The sequence below is a fragment of the Felis catus genome, chromosome D1, assembly GCF_018350175.1.
Source record: "Felis catus isolate Fca126 chromosome D1, F.catus_Fca126_mat1.0, whole genome shotgun sequence".
Lineage (NCBI taxonomy): Eukaryota > Metazoa > Chordata > Mammalia > Carnivora > Felidae > Felis > Felis catus.
Genome location: NC_058377.1, coordinates 107,318,641 through 107,342,951, shown reverse-complemented (window position 1 = coordinate 107,342,951; position 24,311 = coordinate 107,318,641). Strand labels below are relative to the sequence as shown.

General features: G+C 57.0%; 3 protein-coding genes across 18 annotated transcripts; 1 reads left to right on the top strand and 2 right to left on the bottom strand.

The window, feature by feature from the left end:
* Positions 1-323: 323 nt before the first annotated feature.
* NUDT22 (nudix hydrolase 22) lies at positions 324-3,016 on the bottom strand. 11 transcript variants are annotated; one of them, XM_019824700.2, is made up of 6 exons: positions 2,912-3,016; positions 2,082-2,579; positions 1,626-1,704; positions 1,032-1,129; positions 800-893; positions 324-484 (listed from the first exon to the last, which is right to left on the bottom strand). In XM_019824700.2, exons 2-6 carry the CDS (start codon positions 2,474-2,476, stop codon positions 374-376), a joined length of 777 nt encoding a protein of 258 aa, XP_019680259.1. In that variant the 5' UTR covers positions 2,477-2,579; positions 2,912-3,016; the 3' UTR covers positions 324-373. The 11 variants fall into 11 exon arrangements, with proteins under 11 accessions (XP_019680259.1, XP_006937521.2, XP_006937517.2 ...); XM_006937459.2 differs by having other exon boundaries at positions 1,626-1,724; positions 2,912-3,015; XM_006937455.3 differs by having other exon boundaries at positions 1,626-1,724; positions 2,845-2,962.
* On the top strand, positions 2,799-6,195 carry TRPT1 (tRNA phosphotransferase 1). Of its 6 annotated transcripts, none has more exons than XM_045039484.1 (9): positions 2,910-3,044; positions 3,409-3,495; positions 3,749-3,830; positions 3,960-4,046; positions 4,675-4,844; positions 4,931-5,105; positions 5,333-5,389; positions 5,465-5,575; positions 5,690-6,195. In XM_045039484.1, the coding sequence occupies exons 2-9, from the start codon at positions 3,421-3,423 to the stop codon at positions 5,779-5,781; spliced, it is 849 nt and encodes a 282-aa protein (XP_044895419.1). In that variant the 5' UTR covers positions 2,910-3,044; positions 3,409-3,420; the 3' UTR covers positions 5,782-6,195. The 6 variants fall into 6 exon arrangements, with proteins under 6 accessions (XP_044895421.1, XP_044895422.1, XP_044895419.1 ...); XM_045039485.1 differs by having other exon boundaries at positions 2,928-3,044; positions 3,412-3,495; XM_045039486.1 differs by lacking the exon at positions 3,409-3,495 and having other exon boundaries at positions 2,799-3,044.
* Positions 5,768-24,311, bottom strand: FERMT3 (FERM domain containing kindlin 3). The gene is made up of 15 exons (XM_003993551.6): positions 24,155-24,311; positions 23,406-23,578; positions 20,340-20,573; positions 19,991-20,110; positions 19,735-19,903; positions 19,409-19,511; positions 8,935-9,042; positions 8,639-8,773; positions 8,500-8,549; positions 8,283-8,407; positions 7,975-8,081; positions 7,615-7,848; positions 7,166-7,290; positions 6,483-6,624; positions 5,768-6,324 (listed from the first exon to the last, which is right to left on the bottom strand). Exons 2-15 carry the CDS (start codon positions 23,563-23,565, stop codon positions 6,145-6,147), a joined length of 1,992 nt encoding a protein of 663 aa, XP_003993600.1. The 5' UTR covers positions 23,566-23,578; positions 24,155-24,311; the 3' UTR covers positions 5,768-6,144.

The following is a 24,311-nucleotide window of genomic DNA, read 5'->3' as shown; positions in this document are numbered from 1 at the left end:
CGCGGACCTGCGGAAAGACGCCGGCGTTGCCGTCCTCAGTGAGGCTGTCCGCCCCGCTTTTGTGGCTTCGTCCCGGGAACATACCTGTTACTCTGCTCTGCAGCGAGGTGTCCTTTATAAAGCAGCTATAGGAGACCCGGACCCTCACCACAGCCTGGGCAAGGAGGCACGGCCCTCATCTCAGTTTGCAGACGGCAAAAACTGAGGCTGGGTTTCTTTGTTTTTGTTTTTCCCCCCAGGACACTCGCCCGGTCTCTCTCCCACACCCAGATCTCTCCCAGCGCCCGTTCCCTGTCTCATGAAAACAGCAGATGCCGATGGAATCCAAGAATAAAGTCCTTTATTGTCTTTCAAGTTGTGATAGGGCTGGGGACTAGGGCGACTCAGGTGGGACTTCCTGGACCTGGTTGTAGAGGAAAATAGCGCCTTTGGCCGAGGGGCAGAGCTCAGCCCACATTTCGGTCTCCTGCAACCTCCGCACGCTCTGTGGGGAGAAAGTAAGACTCCCTTACGTCCAGCCCTCGGGTCTCTTGCAGGGGCCGTGCCCAGTGTTCCTGAGCCTCAGAACCCTCTGCACTTCACCGTCCCTAGGGAGACACGTTAAGGAGGCTGTAGAGGTTCCTGGACCTCTCTTGGGCTGAGGGCATCCCCAGTGAAGTCTTGTGGCCCTGGAGGAAAGCTCTAAGATGTGGCGGCTTCATCTGACCCAGCCCCGGGGAGACAGCCATGGATCACCAGGCCTACACAAGCCCCAACACCAGCAGCTTGTCCAAGCGAGATACATCTTGCTCATTCACACCTGTGTTTCCACAAAGATGATTCCCGTAGATTCGTGGGCCTCAGCTCCCCCACTTACATAGTGCTTCTTCACCTGCTCAGAAGTCAGGCTGCACCTGCACAAGGACATGAGAGTGGCGTGGGGAGTGCCCAGTCCCTGGCGGGTCCTTGTGGAACCCCAGCTGCCTCAGCCATTCCCCTCAGCCACCCACCTACCCCAGGACCCAGGACCCTGCACCCCAGAGCTCACTCACTGGACGTAGAACTCGGCACTGGCACGGCCGGCACTGGTCTCATTGCGGGCAATGCCCAACAGCCGTGGCTGGCTCAGGGTGTGCAGCGGCACATTCACCTGGGGCAGGGGGTCCACCAGTCAGTGCCCAGCGTCCCCATCCCTGCCCCTCTCAAGGGAGAACGTTACCCTTGTTTACAGCATTTTACAGCTTGCAGTTCAAGTGCCCAGAATCACAGAATGTCAGAGCCCGGGCATGTTCATGTTACAGATGGGAAAGCAGAACCTGAGATATTGAACAACCAACCGCTCAAGGTCACCCAAGGCAAGTTCATTGTGACTGGGACTCTCATTTACTCCTCTCATCAACAAACGGGGTGGTGGGTGGAAATAGGCAAGACATTTATCGTTGTTCTCCTTGTAAAGCGGAAGAGCTTGAGGCACGCAGAAACGGGGGGCTAGAATTCCACTCCACTTGTGTCTAGCTGCAAAGCCAAGCTCTTTCCTCAATGCCAGATGCCTGCAGACCCTCCCGCCAGCCCACACCTGTGGAATTCTGGTATGTTCTACCCCCTCGCTTCTTGCCCACCTGTCGGGGCCACCCCTCCTCACTCACCTCGTCACAGATCTCCTGGAGAACACTGGAGAAGAGTTCGTGCACCACCAGCTCCCCAGGGAGGTCTTTGTGCAGGGGGCTGTCACCAGGGCACAGGGCCTGGGAGAGGTCAGGCTCAGCCCCTATCCCCATCTCTTCCCAGCCTGCCTCCCCACATATTTGCTGGCCCTGAGGGCCTGGTTAGGCACAGAGTTGAGTCTTGGTGACCCCCCGACCCGGGCCCACCTTTTCCAGATGGAAAACCAGAAATCCAGCTAGGTCCTCTGCCCCCCAGCCCCCACCCCTCCCCATCATTCCCTAGCTTCCCACAGGCCTGGGATAAGGGTCAGTGGGGAGGCTGAGGTGCTGCCCTGAGCAGACTTTCAGAGAAGCACTAGGCCAATCCCCCCTTTAAGGGATGAAGAAAACAAAGCTGAACTGAGTCTTTGTGCCTTTGCACCCAGGCCGGCATCTCACCTGAGGCTCAGGGTGCCCACCAGGCACGTCCACCAGTCCAGGTGCCTCAGCCACCTGCCGAGAGCGACGCAGGAAGACAAGGAAGTTATCTGCAGTGGCCAGTGTGGCGCCAACCCCCAGCGGGTCTGCCAGGTAGGCCTGCTTGTCACCCCAGTCAGTGGCCCCCTGCTGTCGCAGCCAGGCAGCTGAGCTGGCCCAGTTAGTGCCCAGGAAGTCTCGGTAGGAAGTAAGGCCCAGGCGCAGGAGCAGCTGTGGCCCCTGTGAGCCAGTGGGTGCCAGGATGGCTGAGTGCAGGCGGAACTTGGGGGCGTCAAAGAGCCAGGGCTGAGCCTGCAGCCGGCTCTCCCAGATGGCAGCGATGGCCTGGTCCCCTCCTGGTAGTGGGCGACGGTCATAGTCTGGGCTCAGCTCAGCCTGCACCTGCTCCTCCGGCAGCCCACCTGGGGGGCACTGCAGCAGCAGGGACACTTCAGGGTCCATAGTCTGGACGGGGCAGCTCTGGGGGGAGGACACAGCCGGGCTTGTCACCCTGAGAGCCCCACAGCGACCCTTGGCCCCGGCAGCTGGCCCCCTCTGCCACAGACCTCCCGAGGTGTACCCCCAGCCCTTCTGTACCCCCTTGACCACTCCCTGGGCAGTGAAGTGTCTTATCCTAAGAGCCCGGAGGTCCCTGCAGCCAGACATCCCTGGGACTCACGCGCACCCCACGGTCCTGGGTCCAGCCACCCCTTTATGCCCATTTCTCCCAAACCCAGGATCCTGCCTTCAACCTCTGATGCGCCGGGACCCCTTCCGGGGTCCGGAAGCTCAAACGTCCAGCCGGCACTCACCGGCCGACGCGGCCCGCAGGCTCCTCCCCTTCGCCTGAAGCGGAAGTGCCCGCCCCCTTCTTCCTCGGCTTCTCATTGGCCGCTCCCTGGCCCGGGGCCCTCGGGGTCGGCTGCTCGGCCACCACCGGAGTTGGTGAGCCTGCTAGTCTCTGTCTTCCTCCTCCCAGCTCTGTCTTGGCCTGCTCAGAAGCTTCCGCCCCGTTAGCCTGAACGCCCGGCCTCCTCCTCAGGCCCGCTTTGCGAGGCAGACCCGCGAGCCTGGAGCGCGGCGGCTCCTTTTCCCCCGGGAGCCGTGGCGGACACAGTGTGACCTTGGGCAAATCTTGCTTGCCGGGCCTCAGTTTCCCTATTTGCAGGAAGGAGTTGGGGGTGGGAAGTGAATTTAATGAGCTGAATGTCCCTGTCCCAGCTCTCACATCCTGAGGCTTTGTGACTTGCTGGGCAGGGTGGGGACACGAAAGGGTCCTTAACAGTCCCCACATTATCACTGTACCCAGCAGGTCTTAGCCATGAACTCCCCTGGAGGAAGGAGGCAGGAAGCTGCAGGACCCAGGGGTAGAAGGGCTCACAGACCCCGGGAACAGGTGCGCCCCCTCCACCCTCACCACCCCACCCCACCCCCTTTCTTGGTGGGAGGGTAAAGGAGGAGGACTCAGCCCTGGCTCCCTGGAATATGCTGGGGGGATGGGAGTGGGCGCTGATGGGTCATACTCTTCCCAGAGAGCACAGGGATTCCTCTCCCTCTGGTCTCCCTCTGCAGTGGGTCACTCAGACTTCAGGGTGGGCAGCAGGGCAGGAGCACTACAGGGACCAGGGGCCACCTCTGGGCTCTTACAGGACCGAGATGTGCAACTGTCCAAGGCTTTGTCCTACGCTCTGCGTCACGGGGCCCTGAAGCTGGGGCTTCCCATGAGGGCTGGTAAGTGAGAGTCTTAAAGACTGGGGTGAGGAGTGGTTGGAGGGAGGGAGCAGTATGAGCCTATCTGTGGCTGTCCTACCCCATGGCCCTATGGGGACGGTACAGAGGGCACATCCTCTCCATTTTCAGGGAACCCCGAGGCCCAGAGCCCAATATCATGTCTGGAGCAAACTGGGAGAGGACCCTCTGTCCAGGCCATGCCTGGTGATACCTGTGGTGCAGTGGCCCAATAAACACTTACCCCAGGAGTGGGCACTGGGGGGTATTGAAGTAACTGGTGTTTACTGAGTACCCACTCTGGGAAGGGTACTATGCTAAAAAGGGTCATTTTATCTTTGTGACCCTCCATGAGGCAGATCCCATTCCCATGTAAGTGGAGGAAACTGAGGCCCAGAAAGGGCCGCCCGTTCACCTGAAGCGGAAGCGCCCGCCCCCTTCTTTCTCGGCTTCTCATTGGCCGCTCCCTGTGCCCAGGGCCCTCAGGGTCGGCTGCTCGGCCACCACCGGAGTTGGTGAGCCTGCTAGTCTGTCTTCCTCTTCCCAGCTCTGTCTTGGACTGCTCAGAAGCTTCCGCCCCGGCCCCCTCCTCAGGCCCGCTTTGCAGGGCAGACCCACGAGCCTGGAGCGCGGCGGCTCCTTTTCCCCCGGGAGCCGTGGCGGACACAGTGTGACCTTGGGCAAATCTTGCTTGCCGGGCCTCAGTTTCCCTATCTGCGCCAGAAGGTCACACAGATGAGCCCCTGTGACTCCCCTCCCCCCCCCCCCAGGCCCAGGCTCTGTTCTGGTTGCCTGGAGTTCCCCCTCTTAACTTTGACCCAGGCCTGAGCACCCTGCCTGTCTGCAGATGGCTTCGTGCCCCTGGATGCCCTCCTCCAGCTGCCCCAGTTCTGCGGCTTCTCAGCTGAGGATGTTCGGCGCGTGGTGGACACCAGCCAGAAACAGCGGTTCGCCCTGCAGCCAGGGGACCCCAGCACTGGCCCTCTCATCCGGGCCAATCAGGGTCACTCCCTGCAGGTAGGGGCTTAAGGGGACACGTGGGAGAGCCAGGTGGGACCCCTGCCTGTGAGGGGGTCTCACTGCTATTCCCCCACTCGTCCCAGGTACCTGAGTTGGAGCTGATGCCCCTGGAGACCCCCCAGGCCCTGCCCCTGACGCTCGTCCATGGCACATTCTGGCGGCACTGGCCTTCCATCCTGCTCGAGGGCCTGTCCTGCCGGGGAAGGACACATATCCACCTGGCCCCAGGACTGCCTGGGGACCCCGGTGTCATCAGTGGTCAGTGCCCCTCCCCAGCTACTCCCACCCACTTTCTCCTACCAGGTCCCTCTCCCAAGGATCAAGCTACCCCCAGGCATAGCTCCTCTTGTCCGAGGCCACTATATACTCTGCGTGGTGCAGTAACCCCTTCCCCGCACCGAGCCCGGGACCTCCCACTGAGCCTGCCCAAGTTTGGAGACTGCCACCCCGAGCGCCCCAGGTCCCAGCTCCAATTGTCTCCACAGGCCTTCGGCCAAATTGCGAAGTGGCCGTGTTCATCGATGGGCCCCTGGCCCTGGCAGGTGAGTCTTGACACAGCAGGGACTGCCCTAGGGCTTCAGAGAAGGCATGAGTCACATCTCCGGCCTTGTCTGCAGACGGGGTCCCCTTCTTCCGCTCTGCCAACGGGGTGATCCTGACTCCGGGGAACGCCGATGGCTTCCTGCTTCCCAAGTACTTCAAGGAGGCCCTGCAGTTACGCCCTACCCGTGAGAACCACCACCCTGCGCCCTCCTGTGCCCTCTGCCCTCTCCTCTTTGCCAGCTCCCAGCCCCAGGCTGACTGAGGTCTCCCTTTCCCTCACCAACCCTTGTCTCTCTCAGGAAAGTCCCTGTCCTTGGCTGGTGATGAAGAGACCGAGCGTCAGAGTGGCCCCAAGCACAGCGCCAGAGGAAAAAGGATGACCCAACAATAAAATATTTATTAAAAAAAAAAAAAAAAAGGAATGTAGAAAGATGACAAAACAGGAATTCCAGTTGGAAACCATGAATCATCCTGTAGCTACAGCCGGGCTTCTTGATGTGCTCAGGACTCCAGCTAGGTCGGGGGTGTTGGTCTCGGCCACTCGGACAAGGAGAGGGTGGGCATCGTACGAGCTCATAGCCCACCCTCTCTGGCCCCCGGGGGATGGCAGAGTCTGGTCCAGTTAGGTCCCCGGTCTGCACGAAGCCAGTTGACAGCAGGGGAGCGTGCCCAGCTCAGTGCCTGTCTGGAGAGGGTGTGGGCTTAGGAGTGGCCAGAGCAGGTAGTGAGCAAAGTGGGGACAATAAGACAGGCCTCAGAAGGCCTCGTGGCCTCCTGTGAGCTGCAGGAAGAGGTCCTCGTCCAGTTCTTCCCCGCGGGCCCGCTCTCTTGTCGACAGGAAAATGTAGCCCCCGATGTACTCGTGCACAATGCGGCAGCTGGCAGACACGCAGCTGAAAGCCACGTTGATGTGCTCGTCAAACTCGATGGCGACCTGCAGAGTGAGCGGTCAGAGGGGCTGGTGGGGGAGCCCCTGTCCTGCCCTGGCTGGGTCTGGCCTGGCCGCTGTGGTCTGGCCCCACCCCTGGCCGCGCCCCCTGCTTCCCCCCCCCCCCCCCCGGCCACCCCGCCCCGTCCCCACTCCGGGCCCACCTGCCGGATGTCCCAGTTGACGTTCCACTGGCGCATGTTGCTGAAGCGCCAGGTCTTGACCACGTCGCCCACGGCCAAGTCGATGCGGATCAGTCTGTTGTTGGCGATGCCCAGGATCTCATCCTTCCTGCTGCCCTTGAACCTAGTTCCCCCGGGAGGACAGAGTGTGAGCAAGAGCCCTGCCCTGCACGGGCCCCAGAGCCCCTCCCCCCCCCCACCCCAGATAGCCCGGTGCCGTGCTCCGGAGCACGCTGTGCTCCTGTCATTTAGGTTCTCTGAGCCTCGAGTTCCTCTTCTGGAAGACGAGGGTTAACTGATCTAATCGTTATACTAGCATTCTAGGCAGCGTCAGGCAAAGTGTCCAGGCCTTTCGGTAACGACTTTTGTGGGTACCGTCGTCATCTGTTGCCTGGCTGTCTCTGCAGGCTGGGAAAACGGGCAGAGGGCACTCGGTGTCATAGCAGCGGACCGCGGCCTCGAGAGGGACCGGGCTGCGGCAGAGCTGGGACAGGAGCTGGGACTCCTGCCCCCCTGGCCTGGTCTCTTGCTCTGGTGTCTGCTGCGGGGGCGCAGGAGGGCAGGGCACCCAGGGGGCGCCCGCACAGAGCAGGAAGGGAGGCTTCGGGGGTGCCCCTCTCCAGGCAGGAGGGGAGGGCAGAGGGGGGCTGGGGCGGGGCCCGTACCTGACCACGACATAGGAGATGCCAAAGTCAGGCAGGGACTGCCAGGCCTGGATGAAGCGCAGCTGGGCCTCGGACAGCGAAAGTTGGGCCACGTTCTGGTGGGCTTCCAGGATCCGTGGGGTGAGCTGCGGGACCACATTGGTGAGGGGCGGCCCCGAAGTCCCTGAGACCCCCTGCCTGTCCCCATCAGGGAGACCGGATGCTGAGCCTGGAGCAGGGGCGGGGCCCAGCGCGGGGCCTCCACTGGGCGCCCTCGCACCACTCAGCAGCCGGGCCCGGCGTGACCCCTCCCAGGGGGTGGGGACCAGCATGCTCCGTCTCAAGGACAAGGGTAGGAGACGGAACGAGTGAGCACGTGGCTTTCTAGAGGAAGGCTCCGTGGAGATCCAGGGGCCAAGGGTGGCCAGGTAAAAGCCGTGGTCATTCCCCCCACCCACTTCCTTTGGCACCTGCTTGGCCTTGAACTTCCGCTGGAAGCGTGGGGCAACAAGGCCGTAGGGGTTGAGGCCCTCGGCAGAGGCGTCGGGGCCCGGGGGGTGGTTGCCTGAGCCCCCGCCACCCGTCCGCTGCAGGCTGAGGAAGGCCAGGATGGCCTGCACCTCGCTGGCGTAGCTGCTGTCTGCCATGGTGCGACCCTTAGAGGCCAGTCGGCAGCCGGCCATCCAGTGGGCGTACTGCTTCTCCTGGGGTGCGAGGGACAGGGGAGGGTGGTGAGGGGCTCGCCGGGCTCTGGTTCGGCCCCCCCGGCCCTGTCCCCAGCCCCACTCCGGCTTCGGCCCGGGGCTGACCCCTGCCAGACCCTCACTTACATCCTGGCATCGCACGTGGATCTCACTCATGCCCTCGGGGGAGGGTACTAGGAGTTTGATGCAGAACTTCTGGCCCGAGACATTGACGTCGGGGACTACCTCACAGCCTAGAGGGAGACGAAGGGGTGCGTAGGAGGCTGGGGGGGGGGGCCTGCCTGAGAGGTCCCTGGGAGAATGCTGGCCCAGCACAGTGCCTCAGGACAGAGGGTATCTGCCCTCTACCCCGAGGGGGAAACTGAGGTGGGCCAGGTGGGCCCCCAGCCAGCTCCTGCCCTTGTCCCCGTCCTAGCCCGGCGGCCCTCACTCACCCTTGAGGTTGAGCTGCTGAATGGGGTCCCCCGGGGCCTCCTCCTGGCTCTTGTAGTAGGACAGCGTGGTCTCCTTGAACACCACCCAGTGCTGGCGGTACCCTTTTAGGGTCAGCTTCCGGGGCCTGAGGGTGAGGCAGGTGTGTGACAGGCTGTGTGCTCTGTCTCCACACTGGGCCCCCTCCAGCGGCGCTGCCGACCCTGGGCCCGAACTCACCGGAAGATCCGGAGATGGTCCTTGAGCTCTGGGATGGTGGTGAGGTTGTCCTGGGGGGGGGGAAGAGGAGTCAGAGGAGGGCCAGGTCTCCGCACGCGACCCTGACCCCGACGCCAGCCCGACCCGGGCTCCTCCTCACCAGCACGTCTGTGGGCGCCGACCCCTCCAGCTTCACCTCCAGGTTGTTCAGGGCCGCGTCCAGGTCGTCCAGCCCGGGGTCTGCGGCGGTGGGTTCGCCCGCCTCCCCACTCTGGGACAGCTTGTTGATGTGGTACTGGGTGGGGCACATGGCCAGGGAGGGCTGGGTGGGCAGCCCAGGAGCCCACAGGGCCCTAAGTGGGGTGTCCCGAAGACGGGGCCCCACCCCGGAAGACCCTCCCTGCCCTGGGTCTGGCCCGCGCCCCGGCCCCCCAGGTCCCCTGGCCCGCCGGGCACCTGCAGGGCTGCAAACACCATCATCTCCTCCTCGGTGCAGTCGGTCTCCTCCAACAGCAGGTCCCACCGCGCCTGCTCGTACAGCTGGGTCAGCCGCACCGGGTCCGTCTGCGGCAGGGGTGGGGGAGGCTGGGTTGGTCAGGTGCCAAGTGCCCCCGGCACCCTGTGCGCCCGGACCCCTTGAGCCTCAGCCTCCAGCCCTGCCCCCCTGCACAGTGCCAAGTTCGCCTAGCGGCCTCACACGGGCAGCAGACCCCCAACTCCAGCCGTATGGCCTGCCCGGGCAAGTGGCACCGATCTCTCTGTAAAGCTTCCCGGACCAACGTCGACTGCATGTCTGTTGCGTGCCCGTGGGGGCAGAAGGGGGACCGAGTAAACCAATCAATGAATGAATAAGGGGATTCAAGACCTCGATAAAAGCAATCAAGGAAGTAGCTTCCATGGGGCCTTTCACTCACGCCCTTGGACAAGGGCACCACGGGGACGATGGCGATGACAGAGGATGGAACTGGGATGCAGGGAGCTCCTCGCGAGGAAGCATTCAGGGGAGCTGTCCTTGAGGAGATGTCGGACTGCCCTGCGGCCTGAAGGATGGCCCTGGGCCACTGACGGGAAGAGTGATGGGAAGAACCTTCCAGAAAGAAGGAACAGGGACTGCAAAGCTCACGGGTCAGAAGACCAAGCCCGTGGTCCCCCTGCAACCCGCCACGACTGACAGCAAAGGCGTAAAAAGGGTCAACCCAAAGGGACGAAGGGAGCGGGAATCCTTGCCGGTGAGGCATGCGGACGACATTCTGGAAGATGGAAAGCGGGAACGGGAACTGAGTTACGGGGAGAGAGAGAGCCGGGATTGCTTACCCGTCTCCCCTCTCCTGTTCTGCGGTAGAGGCACTAATGAGTTCTGAAAATAGGCAGAGAACAAACAGCAAAAAGAACACAGATCTGGACAGAGGCATCCAGGGCACCTGGCGGCCCCTGACAGGCTCCCCACCGGGATCCTCCGGCCGAGAGGTGAGGGTGGGCTGCCGTGAGGACGGCAGAAGGGGTCTAAAGGGAGCCGGTGCCCCCACTCCCTGCAGCCCAGTGACAGCCAGGCACCTGGCAGAGGAGAGATTTACGCTCTGGCGATGGTGAGCCAGAGACAGTCTAGGCACAGCTGGGCGAGGGACGGCACTGTGCTAGAAACAGAGGAAGAAAGTTGACGCTCTGGAAGGTGAGACTCCCCCAAGTCCCACGGTCGCCTAAGACATTGGCAGTGAGCCTTCTGTTCCCAGTCGGGAGATCCGAGGGTTCACTGCTGAGAAACTGACCAGCCAAAGAGAAACCCCTTACAAAAAATGGCATCCTTACCCCAGCGCCCCCAGGAAGCCCCCAGAGTGCCAGCCTCTATTCACCCGCTCCGGGTTTTCAGGGGCTTCCCGGAGCCTTGCCTCTCACCACGAAAGGGCAGGCAGGGATCACCCGCGTGTAAGGGAAGCTGCTGACGTCAACCACAGGGACCAAGACGAACAGCAGAGAAAGAGCTTAGAGGAAATGGAATCAGTAGGGAGCAGAAGAAAACTTCAACCAGTCAAAATCCTTAGAAAGACAAAATCCTGCGCTCCTAAAACAAGAACAGGATGCTGTGTTTAAAAGGAGCATAATTATAAAGGTGTAGTAATTAAGACTGCAGTCCAGCTGGAATTGATATTTGTACGTGGATATTTATTTGTCTGTTTGTTTGTTTTAACATGGGTACCCTGGGGCGCCTGGGTGACTCAGTCGGTTAAGCCTCTGACTCTTGATTTCAGCTCAGGTCATGATCTAGTGGTCATGAGATCGAGACCTGTGTTGGGCTCAGCATTGGATGTGGAGCCTGCTTGAGATTCTCTTTCTCTCTCTCTCTGCCCCACCCCTGCTCATGCTCACTCCCTCTCTCCCTCTTAAAATAAATAAATAAACATGAAAAATACATATATAGGCATCCAATGGACCCAGTATCATTGATTGATTCATTTATCCGTTCCCAGTGACCCTGGGGTCACCTTTGTTCTAAGTCAGGGGAATATAAACGTATGGGTCTCTCTCTGACTCTCTGTGGTTCCATTGGTCAACTTGTCTCTCCAGCTGGACTGCAGATCTAAATACTAAAGTTAAAACAATAAAGCTTTTAGAGAAAAGTAGGGCTACATCTTTGTGATCTTGGAATTAAAAAAATATATATTCTTTTTTTTTTTAATTTTTTTTAACGTTTATTTATTTTTGAGACAGAGAGAGACAGAGCATGAATAGGGGAGAGACAGAGAGAGAGGGAGACACAGAATCCGAAGCAGGCTCCAGGCTCTGAGCTGTCAGCACAGAGCCCGACGCGGGGCTCGAACTCACGGACCGCGAGATCGTGACCTGAGCTGAAGTCGGACGCTTAACCGACTGCGCCACCCAGGCGCCCCTATTCTTTTTTTTTTAATGTTTATTTATTTCTGAGACAGAAAGAGACAGAGCACGAGTAGGGGAGGGGCAGAGAGAGAGATCTCACAAACCGTGAGATCATGACCTGAGCTGAAGTCGGTCGCTCAACCGACTGAGCCACCCAGGCGCCGCCCCCCCCAACAAAAAGATTTCTTAAACAGGACACAAAAGATATCAATCATAAAAGAAAAAAAATATTTGAAAATAGAAGGCAGATTATATTAAAATTAGGAAGGTCTTTTTATCAAAATAAACCATCAAGAGAATGAAAAGGCAAAGCACAGGGTGGGAAGACAGTCACAATACCCTTATCTGACAAAGTATTACTCATGTACAGACTATACAAAGACCTCCTATAAAGCAATAGGAAAGATATGCAATTCAACATTAAAAGTTGTCAGAAAAGGGGCGCCTGGGTGGCTCAGTCTGTTAAGCATCCGACCTCGGCTCAGGTTATGATCTCACGGTCCGTGAGTTCGAGCCCCGCGTCAGGCTCTGTGCTGACAGCTCAGAGCCTGGAGCCAGCTTCGGATTCTCTGTCTCCCTCTCTCTCTGACCCTCCCCCATTCATGCTCTGTCTCTCTCTGTCTCAAAAATAAATAAACATAAACAAACATTTTTCTTAAGTTGTCAAAAAAAAAAAAGTTGAACAGAAACTTGACAAAAGAGGATATCCAAATGGCTAGTAGCCATATGAAAAAGGGCTCCACCTGATTAGTCATCAGGGAAATGTGAATTAAAGTCACATAGGAAGCACATAGTGGTTGTCTGGGGTTGGGTGTGGGAGGGGCAGTTACTACAAATAGTACTAGAGAAATTTCTGGCGTGATGAAATACCTCCCTCAAAACTTGATTGTGGTGATGGCTGCACAACTGTGTAAATTTGCTAAAGATAATCGAACGGCATGCTTACACTGGGTGATTTTGTTGGCATGTGAGTTACAGCTAAGTAAAGCTGTTAAAAAAACAACAAATAAGCAAAAAAAAAAAAAAAAAAAACCATACGAGGGACCATTACACACCTACCAGAACGGTTACCACAAAAAAAGAGGAAATACCAAGTGCCAGTAAAGTTGTGGAACAAGGGACATTCTCATGCACCTGCTGAGAAGTGTGTGCAGAAATGTGTGCATATGTTCACCAGAAGACATTACAGGAATGTTCATAGCATCCTTATTCATAATCGTCTCAATGTGGAGATTGTGCAATGCCCATCAGCAGTAGAACGGACAGTGAATTGGGGTATATTGACATAAAGGAACGTCGCACACCAATGAGAGAGAATAGGCTACAACTATGTGTAACATACAAGCATGTGAATCATACAAACATAATGCTGAGTGACAACAGCCAGACAACTGCGTGATTTCATTGATGTAGATTTCAACACAGTCAAAACCATCTATCGTGTGAGGATTAATCTTAGTGCCGCCCCAACCATGGGAGATACTGCCTGGAAGTGTTAGGAAGGAGGCTTCTGGGGGCTGGTGAAGTCCTGTTGCTTGATGTGTTGGATACATTTGTACCTTGCCCTAAAAGCATGTTATACTAAAACAAAAAACAAAAAAAACTTTACAAAGGAACACTCAGAAGATAAGAGCTCTTAGAACGTAAAAATGTAGTTGCAGAAATTAAAAATTCAACACATCGTTTGAAAGATAAGTCAAAGCACTGTCCAGAAAGTAAAGCAAAAAGACAACAAACTTAGAAATGACAAAGAACAAGGGGCACCTGACTGGCTCAGTTGGTAGAGTGTGCGACTCTTGATCTCGGGATTGTGAGTTTGAGCCCCACAGTGGGTGTAGAGATTACTTACAAATAAAAAATCTTAGGGGCACCTGGGTGGCTCGGTCCGTTACGCATTTGACTTTGGCTTGGGTCAGGATCTCACGGTTCGTGGGTTCGAGCCCCGTGTCGGGCTCTGTGCTGACAGCTCAGAGCCTGGAGCTTGCTTCAGATTCTATGACTCTCTCTCTCTCTCTCTCTCTCTCTCTCTCTCTCTGTCTCTCCCCCGCTCATGCTCTGTCTCTTTCTCTCTCAAAAATAAATATTTAATAAAGAAAGAAAGAAAGAAAGAAAGAAAGAAAGAAAGAAAGAAAGAACCTTGAAAAATGACAAAGACACGATAAATGTCTACACTGTTTTCTTTGAAGAATCAATCCAGGGGGTCTAATATCGACTGAGTTCCAGCAGAAAGGAACAGAAAACTGGCGGGGAGGAAATGATTGAGATTATTTAGGGTATTTCTCCAGAACTGAAAGACTCAGGTTTCTGACTTGAAAGGGCTCAGCAAGCGTGCAGGTCAGTCAACAAAGACAGATCCTTACTAGGACATAGTATTAAGAGATTTCAAAGCATCATGAGATAAAGAGAAGATCTAAAAGCTTCTGGTACCTCCCCTCCCCGTCCAAGAAAAAATAAAAAGGTCTCGGACGAAAGGACTGAAAATAAAAATGGCACTAGACTCCGCAATAGTAACACCGAGAACCGGAAGGACGAGGGGAAGGTGGCTTCAGATGTGGCAGAAGAATGTTTCCAACCTAGAATTCTACACCTGGCCAAACTATCACGCACGTGAGGGTAGAGTAGTGAACTTTTCAGACATGCAGGATTTCAACGCCTTTATCGGGTTAGGGGAAGCTGCTGAAACATATGTTTCATTCAGAATGATGAGTGAGGGGCGCCTGGGTGGCTCCCTCGGTTAAGCATCCGACCTCAGCTCAGGTCATGATCTCGTGGTTCGTGAGTTCGAGCCCCACGTCGGGCTCTGTGCTGACAGTTCAGAGCCTGGAGCCTGCTTTGGATTCTGTGTCTCTGTCTCTGCCTCTCTCAAAAATAAATAAAACATTAAAAAAAAAAATGAAGGAACGAGTCAACAGAGGAACACAGAAGATTCAGGAAGCAAGAAGTCCAGTAGAGGAATTCCCAGGAAATAGACAAGGGCAGTCCGAGGACAGTAGCTGTGCAGGGATCCCACTCTACGGTTCCAAGAGAACAATGACGCTGACTGATTACCTAACGTGATCCACCCCAAAGGAGAAGCCACAGCCACGTAGAGAATATCCAGAGAGCCATGTGGGGAGGGGGTCTCTCTTCTAACTGTGCACAATTAATAGAAAAATAAGAAAATAAAATATAACAATTGTGCACTATAAGAAAATGTTGTTTTTAAACTTTTGTTTTAAAAACAAACGAGAACAGGGGCGCCTGGCTGGCTCATTGGCAAAGCATAGGACTCTTGATCTCGGGGTTGTGAGTTCAAGCCCCGCGAGGCATGTGGAGATTACTTACAAATACAATCTCGAAAAAAATAAAAACAAAGAGAACAACAAAGACCCGTCGCTGGATTTTAGATACTGGACAAGAGACCACACAGAACAGTGGTCCCGACGGAAGGGAAACAAACACAGTGAATCCTAAGATTGCCCCAGATTGCTTACTGCCCAGAGAGAGCCCAGCCTATTTCCCGAGCTGAAGAAATAGAGTTGAGCATTTGGTGAGTCCACGGCAGCTAGATTTCACAGGACACAGGACTGGAGAGGAGAGAGCTGCCCAGAGAGAAAGCTCCGGAGATCAGCAGAGGGCTCCTCCTGAGTCTTTAGCTAAGCACTGATCGACGTATGTGTGGAAGGAAATTACCCAAAGCTGATGGGAAAAGAAACATTTGAAAGGAGCCAGGTGGAACATTTGCCAGCAGTAACCTACGGGGGGAAATAGTTCACGCTCCCCAAAAGCCAGATTAGAGAAACCTCATGATGCATGGCACATTGGGAAGAGTTCTCAGAAGGCAATTGTCTCAGTAATGGGGTAAATTAGCCCTAGATGAGCGGCTGCTTTTGTCCTGTCTAATTAATATTCAAAGCAAGCCTTGGAAGGATTGAACTATCTCCAAGTAGTTTAACTTCAGCCCTAAACAAAGTTTAAAAATAGTTAAAGGACTACATAAAAAAAAAAAAAATCTAGCACCCAAGAACATAAAAAGATTGCATTGTCTGGCATCAAATGAAAAATGACCAGGCAGGGCGCCTGGGTGGCTCCGTCGGTTAAGCATCCGACTTCGGCTCAGGTCACGATCTCATAATTCGTGAGTTCGAGCCCCACATCGGGCTCTGTGCTGACAGCTTGGAGCCTGGAGCCTGCTTCAGATTCTGTGTCTCCCTCTCTCTCTGCCCCTCCCTGCTTGTGCTCTGTCTCTCTTTCTCTGTCTCTGTCTCTCTCTCTCTCTCTCTCTCTCTCTCAAAAATAAAGAAATATTAAATTTTTTTTTAAAAAATAAGACTTGAAGAGACATCTAAAAAAACCGAACAGGGCATCAGTGGGCTGTGGGACAATCCTAAGTAGTCCAATAGTTTATATAATTAGAATCTCATCAAGAGAGGGGGCAGGAAGAAATCTCTGCAAAAATTTTCAAATTTGGGGCGCCTGGGTGGCTCAGTCGGTTGAGCGTCCGACTTCGGCTGAGGTCATGATCTCGCAGTTTGTGAGTTCAAGCCCCGCGTTGGGCTCTGTGCTGACAGCTTGGAGCCTGGAGCCTGCTTCCGATTCTATGTCTCCCTCTCTCTCTCTGCCCCATATATATATATATGTATATATATATATATATATATAATTTTTCAAATTTGACTCAAACTGTCAACTCACAGATACAAGAAGCTCACTGAACCCCACGCATGAGAAACCTGAAGGGAACCAAGGCACATGATAACCACGTTGTTTTAAGACAGTGATTCAGAAATCATAAAAGTAGTCAGGAGAAAAGACACATTACATACACATGAATAAAGAATGACAGGGGAGCCTGCTGGGAGCCACGCAAGCCACAGGACGGTGTGGGGACATTTCTTTAGAGGACCGTTAAGTAACAAAACTGTCAACCAAGGATTCTACACCGAGCTCTCCCAATCAAAGGCAAAAATAACGAGTTATTCAGACATACAAAAGCTGAAAAAGAATCATCACCAGTAGATCAAGCACCACAAGAAATGTTCAAGGAAGTCCTTCGGGCGGACAGAAAATGATACCAGCTGGAAATCTGTATCTATGCACAGGAATAAAGAGACAGGAAACGGTGAATGTGTGGGCAGAAATAAAAGACTGTTATATTTTTAAAAATGTCTTTACAGGACAGTTGGCTGATGGAACTGAATCTTGATTATTCTGATGTCAACATCCTCGTTTTGATACTGTTTGTGGACACTGGGTAAAGGGTCCCCAGGTATCTAGGATCTCGGGGATTCTTTTTTGTTTTTTTTTTAAGATTTTACTTTACTTATTTATGCTCAAAAGTGTATTTATTTTGAGAGAGCCGATATCAAGAGTTGGATGCCCAACCAACTGAGCCACCCAGGCACCCCTAATATTTTATTTTTCAGTAACCTCTACATCCCACGGGGGGGTGCGAACTCACAACCCCGAGATCACGAATCACACACCCCACCAGCTGAGCCAGGCAGGCGCCCCTCTGTGCATCATTTCTCCCAACCTGCCTGGGGATCTCCAGCTATCACAAAACACCAGGTTTCACAAAAAACGACTGACTGGTTAAAGTAAAAAAATAATAGTGATGGCCACTCAACCGTTCTACTCCTAGATGTACACCCAAGAGAAATGAAAAGACAGGACCGCTCAAAAAAAACCTGTATGTGAATATTCACGGAAGCATCATTCATTAATAGCCAACACGTGGGCGGGGGGAAACGAAACATCTAGTGATTGCTGAATGGAGAAATAAAATGTGGCATACCCACGCAACGAAATGCCATTTTGCGGGGCGCCTGGGTGGCTCTGTCGCTTAAGCCTCTGACCTCAGCGCAGGTCACGATCTCACAGCTCGTGAGTCTGAGCCCCGCGTCGGGCTCTGTGCTGACAGCTCAGAGCCTGGAGCCTGCTTCGGATTCTGTGTCTCCCTCTCTCTCTGCCTCCCCCTGCTCATGTGCGCGCGCTCTCTCTCTCTCTCTCAAAAATAAACATTACAGTTGTTTTTTTTTTTAAATACCATTTTGCAATAAAAAGGAATAAAACAGCGAAACACGCTGAAACATGAAAACGTGATGCCAACGGAAAGAAGCCAGTCACAAAAAGCCACACATTGTGAGATCTTCTTTATATGAAACGTCTGAAAAGGGCAAATCTAGAGACACAGAAGGGAGACTAGGAGCTGCCTGGGGCTTGAGGGTCAGGAATAAACGGGAGGGACTGCTGATGGGGATGATTTTGGAGGAGGTGATGAAAAGGTTACAAAATGTGCTGATGGCTGCCCAGCTCTGTGAATGTACTAGAAACCATTGGGTTATACACTCTGAATGGACCAAGGATACGGTATGTGAATTATTGCTCGATACAGCCGTCATAATGACAGCAACAAGAATGGCAATGTCTCGCAGGCTTTGACACAAGCAGAATCCAAGGATGTGATAACGAGAATATAGAGGCTGGGAGGGGACATACAACCGTCCTGTTGTCAGGTTCTTGTGCAGAAGTGGTAGAATATTATTGGATAGTAATAGCGTATGTGTACTATAACCCCTAAAGCAACCACTCAAAAGATTTTTGGCGGGGGTGGGACGGCGCCTGCGTGGCTCAGTCGGTTAAGCGTCCGACTCTTGGTTTCGGCTCAGGTCATGATCCCACGGTTTGTGAGTTCGAGCCCAGGGTCAGGCTCCACACTGACAGCATGAAGCCTCCTTGGGATTCTCTCTCTTCCTCTCTCCCTGCCCTTTCCTGCTCACTCTCTATCTGTCTCTCAAAATAAATAAGTAAACTTTAAAAAAAAAAAAAGTTTTTCAGTATAGCTAAATAAACTCATAGAAAGGAGATAAAATGGAATCATGGAAACCGCTCAAGGAAAGAAAGGCAGGAGAAACAGAAGGAAACAACAACAAATCCCCAGGAGACGGAGGGGCTGAGCGTAGAGGGGAGGAAGGGGGACAGATAGGTGCGCAGGGACCAGATCAGGCAATGGCCTGGGGGCTGGGCAGCGGGGGGGGGGGGGGGGCAGTAAGCGGCCATAGTTGTGAGTTGACCCCTAGGGTATGCTCATTCTAGGTGCGGTGTGGAGGGTGGGGAGTGCGCCAACCCACGTGACACAGACGAAAAGCAGGTGGTTTGGGATTTTCATTCGAGGGACTGATGAACGGGGACGCGAAGATGGATGCGGTAGGAGGGAGGGAAAGGGAAGGATCCAGAATGGTGTAAGTGCGGCCTTTCCTAACGACTCCATGAAAGGTGGGAGGATGGGTGAGGAGTGAGTTTCTGGGCTTGCTGACCCCCAGAGGCCGCGGGGACAGGAGGAGACCGGGGGAGCCCGGACAGGACATCTGGAGACACCCCCCTCCCCCCACCAGCCCGCCTCGCCCCAGCTCCCAGTGAGCAGCGGACAAGCAGCAGGTGTGCTTCCACTGTGTGGATGGGGACAGAAGACGCTAGGACAGATTTGACTGAGGAGAGAGAGGGAGTCCAGGAGCACCCATAGGAAAGACTTGGAACCAGGAGGCAGGAGTCCGGGGAGCAAGGACACTGAAAACAGCATTTAGAAGTTCTGCAGTAAAGGGCGGGGGGGCAAGAGAAGGGGTCACAGGTAAGGGAGCACGTGTGGGGGCCTGACAGTTTCTGAGAGGGACGCATGGAGCCCGTCGATCGCCGGTGGGGACGGCGGGCAGGGAGGGGGAGACACACGCAGCCCCTGCCCGCCAAGCCTCGCCCCTGCCCACCGAAACCTACAGCGTCACCGCTGCCAGGAAGCCTTGTCTGAGTACAGGTGCCAGGTATCTGCCACCGGAGCAGGCTGCTGGGGGCACTCGCCGCTGTCTACACTGCTCTGCGGTCATTACCTGCCTGACAGCCCCCTGAGAGCCAGGCCCGACATCGGTCCCGGCTCAGCACCTTGTTGGCGGAGCTAATAAACAGGAGCGTGGATTGGCAGACGCCCTAGGAGTCTCTCGCGTTCCCGGAGCCCAGACCCCCGACCCTAAATCCCCATGTCTCATCGACCCAGCCCCCCCCCCCCCCCCGCCCCGACCCAGCGCACCTTGGGATCCAGGTCGAAAAAGCTGTAGTACTTAAAGCGAAGCCAGAGCATGTCCCCCGCCTTGACACCCTGCTGCATGAGGCACCGCGACGAGTCCAGCCACCTGGCCCACAGCACAGGGCAGAGGTCAGGGCTGAGACAGGAAAGGTTCCGGGGCACGGTGGGGGCTGGGCAGGGGGCTTGGGGGCAAGCATGCATATAAGAAAGGCCCGGAGACAGGAGGTATGGATTTGGGGCAAGGATACAGGGGAGGGCATGGACCTGGAGGTGGGAGCCCGGACACAAGGGGACATGGCTCCGGGGCGCAGACCCGGCCAGCCGTGCACCTGCTGTGGAGCTGGGTCTTGTCCAACAGGGAGCTGGGCCGAGGCAGGCGCTGCAGCACGAGGGGGTCCGGCGGTGGCTGCGGCCGGCTCAGCATGTGATAGCAGGCCTCGGTCTGCGCACTGTCTGAGAAGTGGGCTGGCATCCCCCGGAACAACGCAGGTGCCACGCCTGGAGGGCAGGTCGGGGTCAAACAGGCCTCAGGGGCCCCCGGCGCCGGTGCCCAGCCCCCGGTCGGCCCCGCCTGTCTGTGCTCACCCCCAGCCAGGACGACCTTGGTCAGGTCATACAACTCCTCTTCCGGCTCCTTCTCCTTCTTCTTCTTCTCCTTCTTCTCAGGAGCCCGGAGCAGAGACAGTTCCTCAGGATGCCGGATACCTGAGGGGAGCTGGGACCTCAGCAGGGGCCCGGGACCTGCCCCGTGACCTCCCGCTCCACTCCTGGGTACTTTGGGGCAGGTCACGGCCCTGCAGGCGGGATAGGGAACAGGACCGTAAGGACAAGGTGACAGTGACTGGGCCTTGTAAAGCAGGGAGACCTGGCCCCTCGCAGGACCTTGCAGGGTGGAAGATGGGGGTGGGAGGTGGGGAAGCAGCAGGGGACTCACTGAGGAGGCGGCAGATGGCAGCCACCGCCTGGAAGAGGGGCTGGGAGAAGCTGGCCCGGAGGCGCACGGCGCGGCGATTGGGCAGCCGCAGGATGATGGGCCGGTGCTGGGGTCCGAAGAAGAGGCGGGCATCAGCCAGGATACCGTACTTGTCCAGTGTCCAGTGGGTCTGCAGCAGCCACTGTCTTTTCTGTTCCCACCAAATGGCGTGGTCTGACCAGTCCTGCTTGCGCTCTGGGGGGGCACGGGGGAAGGGGATGTGCATCAGCCGCGGAGGCGCTGAGCACAAGCGCGGTCCCTCCCCGGCCCAAGGCAAGGGCGGGCCAGGCTGGGTTGGCTTGGGGTCTAGGACTGAGGTCACGGCGGAATAGCTCTTTGCTGGCTGACCCTGCTCATTTCTCTGGACTCAGTCGCGACCTCACTTCCCAGGGGAAGCCCCCCAACCCAGATCCAGGTGCCCCGATCTTAGTGCCTCCAGCCCACTGGGCTCCCCCACCCCCCATCCAGCACCTCGCCGGCCTTCCTGGGAACCCAGGAGGCAGAGGCCCTGTTGGAGCCTGGGACTGTGCCCGGCACGCGGCAGCGGGCACTCCGGAAACATTTCTTGGTTACGAGCTCTGTGACCTTGGCCGAGGCCTTAACCTCTCTGGGCCGCAGTTTTCTAGCTTGTGAGGTGTGGGCAGTCATCACTCCGAGCCCGTGGGCACCGAACGACGCCTACGCGGTGTCTGTGACGTCTGACGCAGGCGCGTGAATGCCGACGCAAGAGGATACAGTCAGAAATGTGAAGACTTCTCTTGTGCAGCAGCTGGTGACAGGGGACGCATCTCCCTCCAGGACGGGGAGCTGAGGTGTGGTGAGCACAGGGGATGGGCCCAGCCCCCTAGGACGTGCCCAGTCCTTTCTCACCAGCGGCGCAGGTCTCCCTCTCCACCCGCACTGGCCCCTGCCCTCCCTCCAGTTCCCTCCTTAGTGTCACAGAGCTGCTTAAATGCAAGAGATTCTCTGGCTCCATCTGGCCCACCTCTCAAGACGCTTGAGCCTCTGCTCTCGCTCTGTTCTTGGTTTTGTGGCGCCCACTCCCCCATCTCCTCTTGCCCTTGGTTCGTGTTTTGTCCTCCTTGGCCCTTTTACCCCAGCCTGCCCCCCGTCCTTCCCTGCTCCAGGTCCCCGTCCTTCCCCAACCACGGCCTCTTCCCGGGGCTCGTCCAGTCCACAGCTTCGTCTTCCTGCTCCGATCCCCAAACTCACGGCACCTCAGGGTCAGGCCCCGCCCCGTGCCCCAGGCCAGAAACCCACACGCCCACCGGCTTTGGCCATTCCAGAAACTTGTTCACCAGGCCTTGCGCCTGACTCAAGCATTCGTGGTGGGTGAAACTCACTCTGCCTGATGCTGGACAGAGGCTCTTCTCCCCGCTTGCTGACTTCTCAGCACGGGTGACAGGACCTCCCTGCCAGGCCTCAGCTCTGTCTCTTTCACTTTTAGCCTCCGCATTTAATCGATGCCAATCTCACCCTCCTGCCCATGCTCCCTGCCCACGGTAAGAGGCCTTGTCTCCCTGCCTCCAGCCCACTCCCTACCTGAGGGGCCTGTCCACGTGTGAGCCTTAGCCACTGAAAGGCCCTTCGGTGGCCACTTGCCACCTCCGGGGTAGTCCAAACTCCTACCGGCGACCACCCCAGTCTCTTCGGGTCACACTCCGGGCGTCCTCCCTGGCCTGGAGGCCCCAGTTTGGAACACCCCCATGCTCCAACATCACTCCTTGCCCTCCCGGTGATGGGCCCCCTGTCGGGACTCTCCTGGGGAGTCTCCCTGTCCTGGCTCCAGGCCCCGTGCCGTCTGTCTCTCCCCCTGTCCTGGCGGCTGTGGGGTCAGTCTCACCTGCCGGGCCACACTCGGGGCACGGGGTTTGGCTGGACTGAGCCCCAGTAGACAGTGATACACTAAGGAATGAGCGGGATTAGGAGGGGTGGGGACAACGTCCCCGTTGCGGGGGACAGGAGCCGAAGGGATTTTCCCCGGTGGGCCCAGCAGTGCGTGGAGGGATCAGGTCTGCCTGTCTGTCTGTCTGTCTGACTGACTCCTCGTTTAGGCCTCTCGCCATGCTCGCGTGCCCCGCCAGGAAGCCGACCAGGTCTTCCCTTGGGGCCCCGTCTCTTCGCCCCCTCTGCCTTGGCTCAGCCCGGGCCCGTCGGCCTCTTGGTCTGACACCCAATCTCCTGAGGGACCCTCTGTTCCCCACTTCTGCTCTCACGGCCTCCTGGGTGCTGCCTGTTGGAAGCCGCACCCCCCCCCCCGCCCCCTGCTACCTCAACCTTGTGGCCAGGCTGTCCCTGGGGCGGGGGGCCCGTCCGTCCACAAGCCAACTAATCTGCCTCCCAGGCTGCACGTGATGGGGTGGCTGGGTCTGAGGAAGCCTGCCCGCCCCCCCCACCCTACCCGCAGGTGGCCCAGGCCCCAGAGGTCTCCTGGCTGAAACGATCATGGGCCTGCCTTCCCGCTCTGCCTTTTGGGGGTGTGCCTGCTGCCCGCCCAGGAAGGGGCAGCCCCTCTCCCCAGCAGGGGAAGGGGACGAGAAGCCCCCATGTCACTAGCCCCGCTCCTCTCCACGCCTGCCTGGTACCACAGGCTGCTGTGCTGTAACTTCCTGTGGGGGCAGGGCCTTCCCACCCAGGCCAGGCCTGTCACCAGCCTGCTGAGGGCTTCCGCCCTGCAGAGAGGGTATGGGAGCGGGCCTGGTCTCCCCTCAGACCCTGAATGGCACCTCTGCCTCGGCCCGGGCAAGGCCCCTCTTGCCCCTAGGAGTGGGCGAACAGACTGGGGCCAGGTCTGCTCCCTGGGGACTTAGCAGAACCAGCTAGGGTGGGAGGAAGGGAGGGAGACTGCGGGAGGGAGGGGAAGTTGGGGAAATGTCTTTTTTGGAACCAGATGATTAAGGTGGTGCCTGAGTCACTGCGGCAGGGTTATCGAGAGCTGCACAGTCAGATGGCCCGGAAGTGCCCGGGGACCCAGTTATAGCCGCCCCATGGTGCTGAGGTCAGCAGCGGGGGCAGCGGTTCACTCACTAATCTCCTCCACGATCTTCAGGAGCACCCCGCCGATGTGCGACTCCCCCGTGACCCGGAGGGTGACTGACTCGGCCTCCGGGTCCTCCTCTCCCACAAACACCCGCAGCTCCCAGGACGAGTCGATGTAGTCGCCGGTGGCCGTCTTCATTCCCGCCATGGCTGCGGCGACTCTACAGAGGGTGGGAAGGAGGCAACGTGGGCAGGGTGCCGGGGCCTGCTAGGCTGCCCGTGTCCAAGTCCAGGGGGCCCCGTGGTGACCTGGACGGGCGGCCAGTAGGTCATGGCAGCATCACGGGTCCAAGACACGGGTGCCAATTTGTTCCAGGCAAGCCTCGGGCCCCCTCGCCATTACCGGTGGTTTAGCTGAATTGGTGTTGTCCGACCCGCTCCCACCTTCCAGATAGGAAGACTGAGTCCGGGTAAAAGTAAGAAGGGGGCTCACCCAAGATCACTCAGCTTGAAGCCAGGGCCCGGCACAACCCCTCTCTGCTTCCCCGGCTCCCATTTTGCCCCCAAGCCCACCCTGGAGGGGTGGCAGCTGCCCACCCTGGAGAGAGTTGTGGACCCAGGTCAGGAGATACGTCCAACCCTGGCCCAAAGCTCAGATCCAAACATCCCAAACCAGCCACGGCCTCTTTAGGGTGGTGGAAAGTCCAGAGTGTCCCGTGGAGAGAGGCATGTGGGCAGAGGGGCCATAGGAGGGTGAAGGAAAGGGTCCCTGGGCCTTCAGCCGCCGCCCCACTTACCTTGCCTGGTAGGGTTCGGGGGCTGCAGGTGTGGGGGCTGGAGTACCGCCCACTCCCGGCCTCAGTCTAAACACCTGCAGATCAGTGAGTGCTTCCTTCCCCCTCTTCTCTCTCTCTGGAGCTTCCTTCAGAGGGCAGCCCCTTGCACCTCCTTATC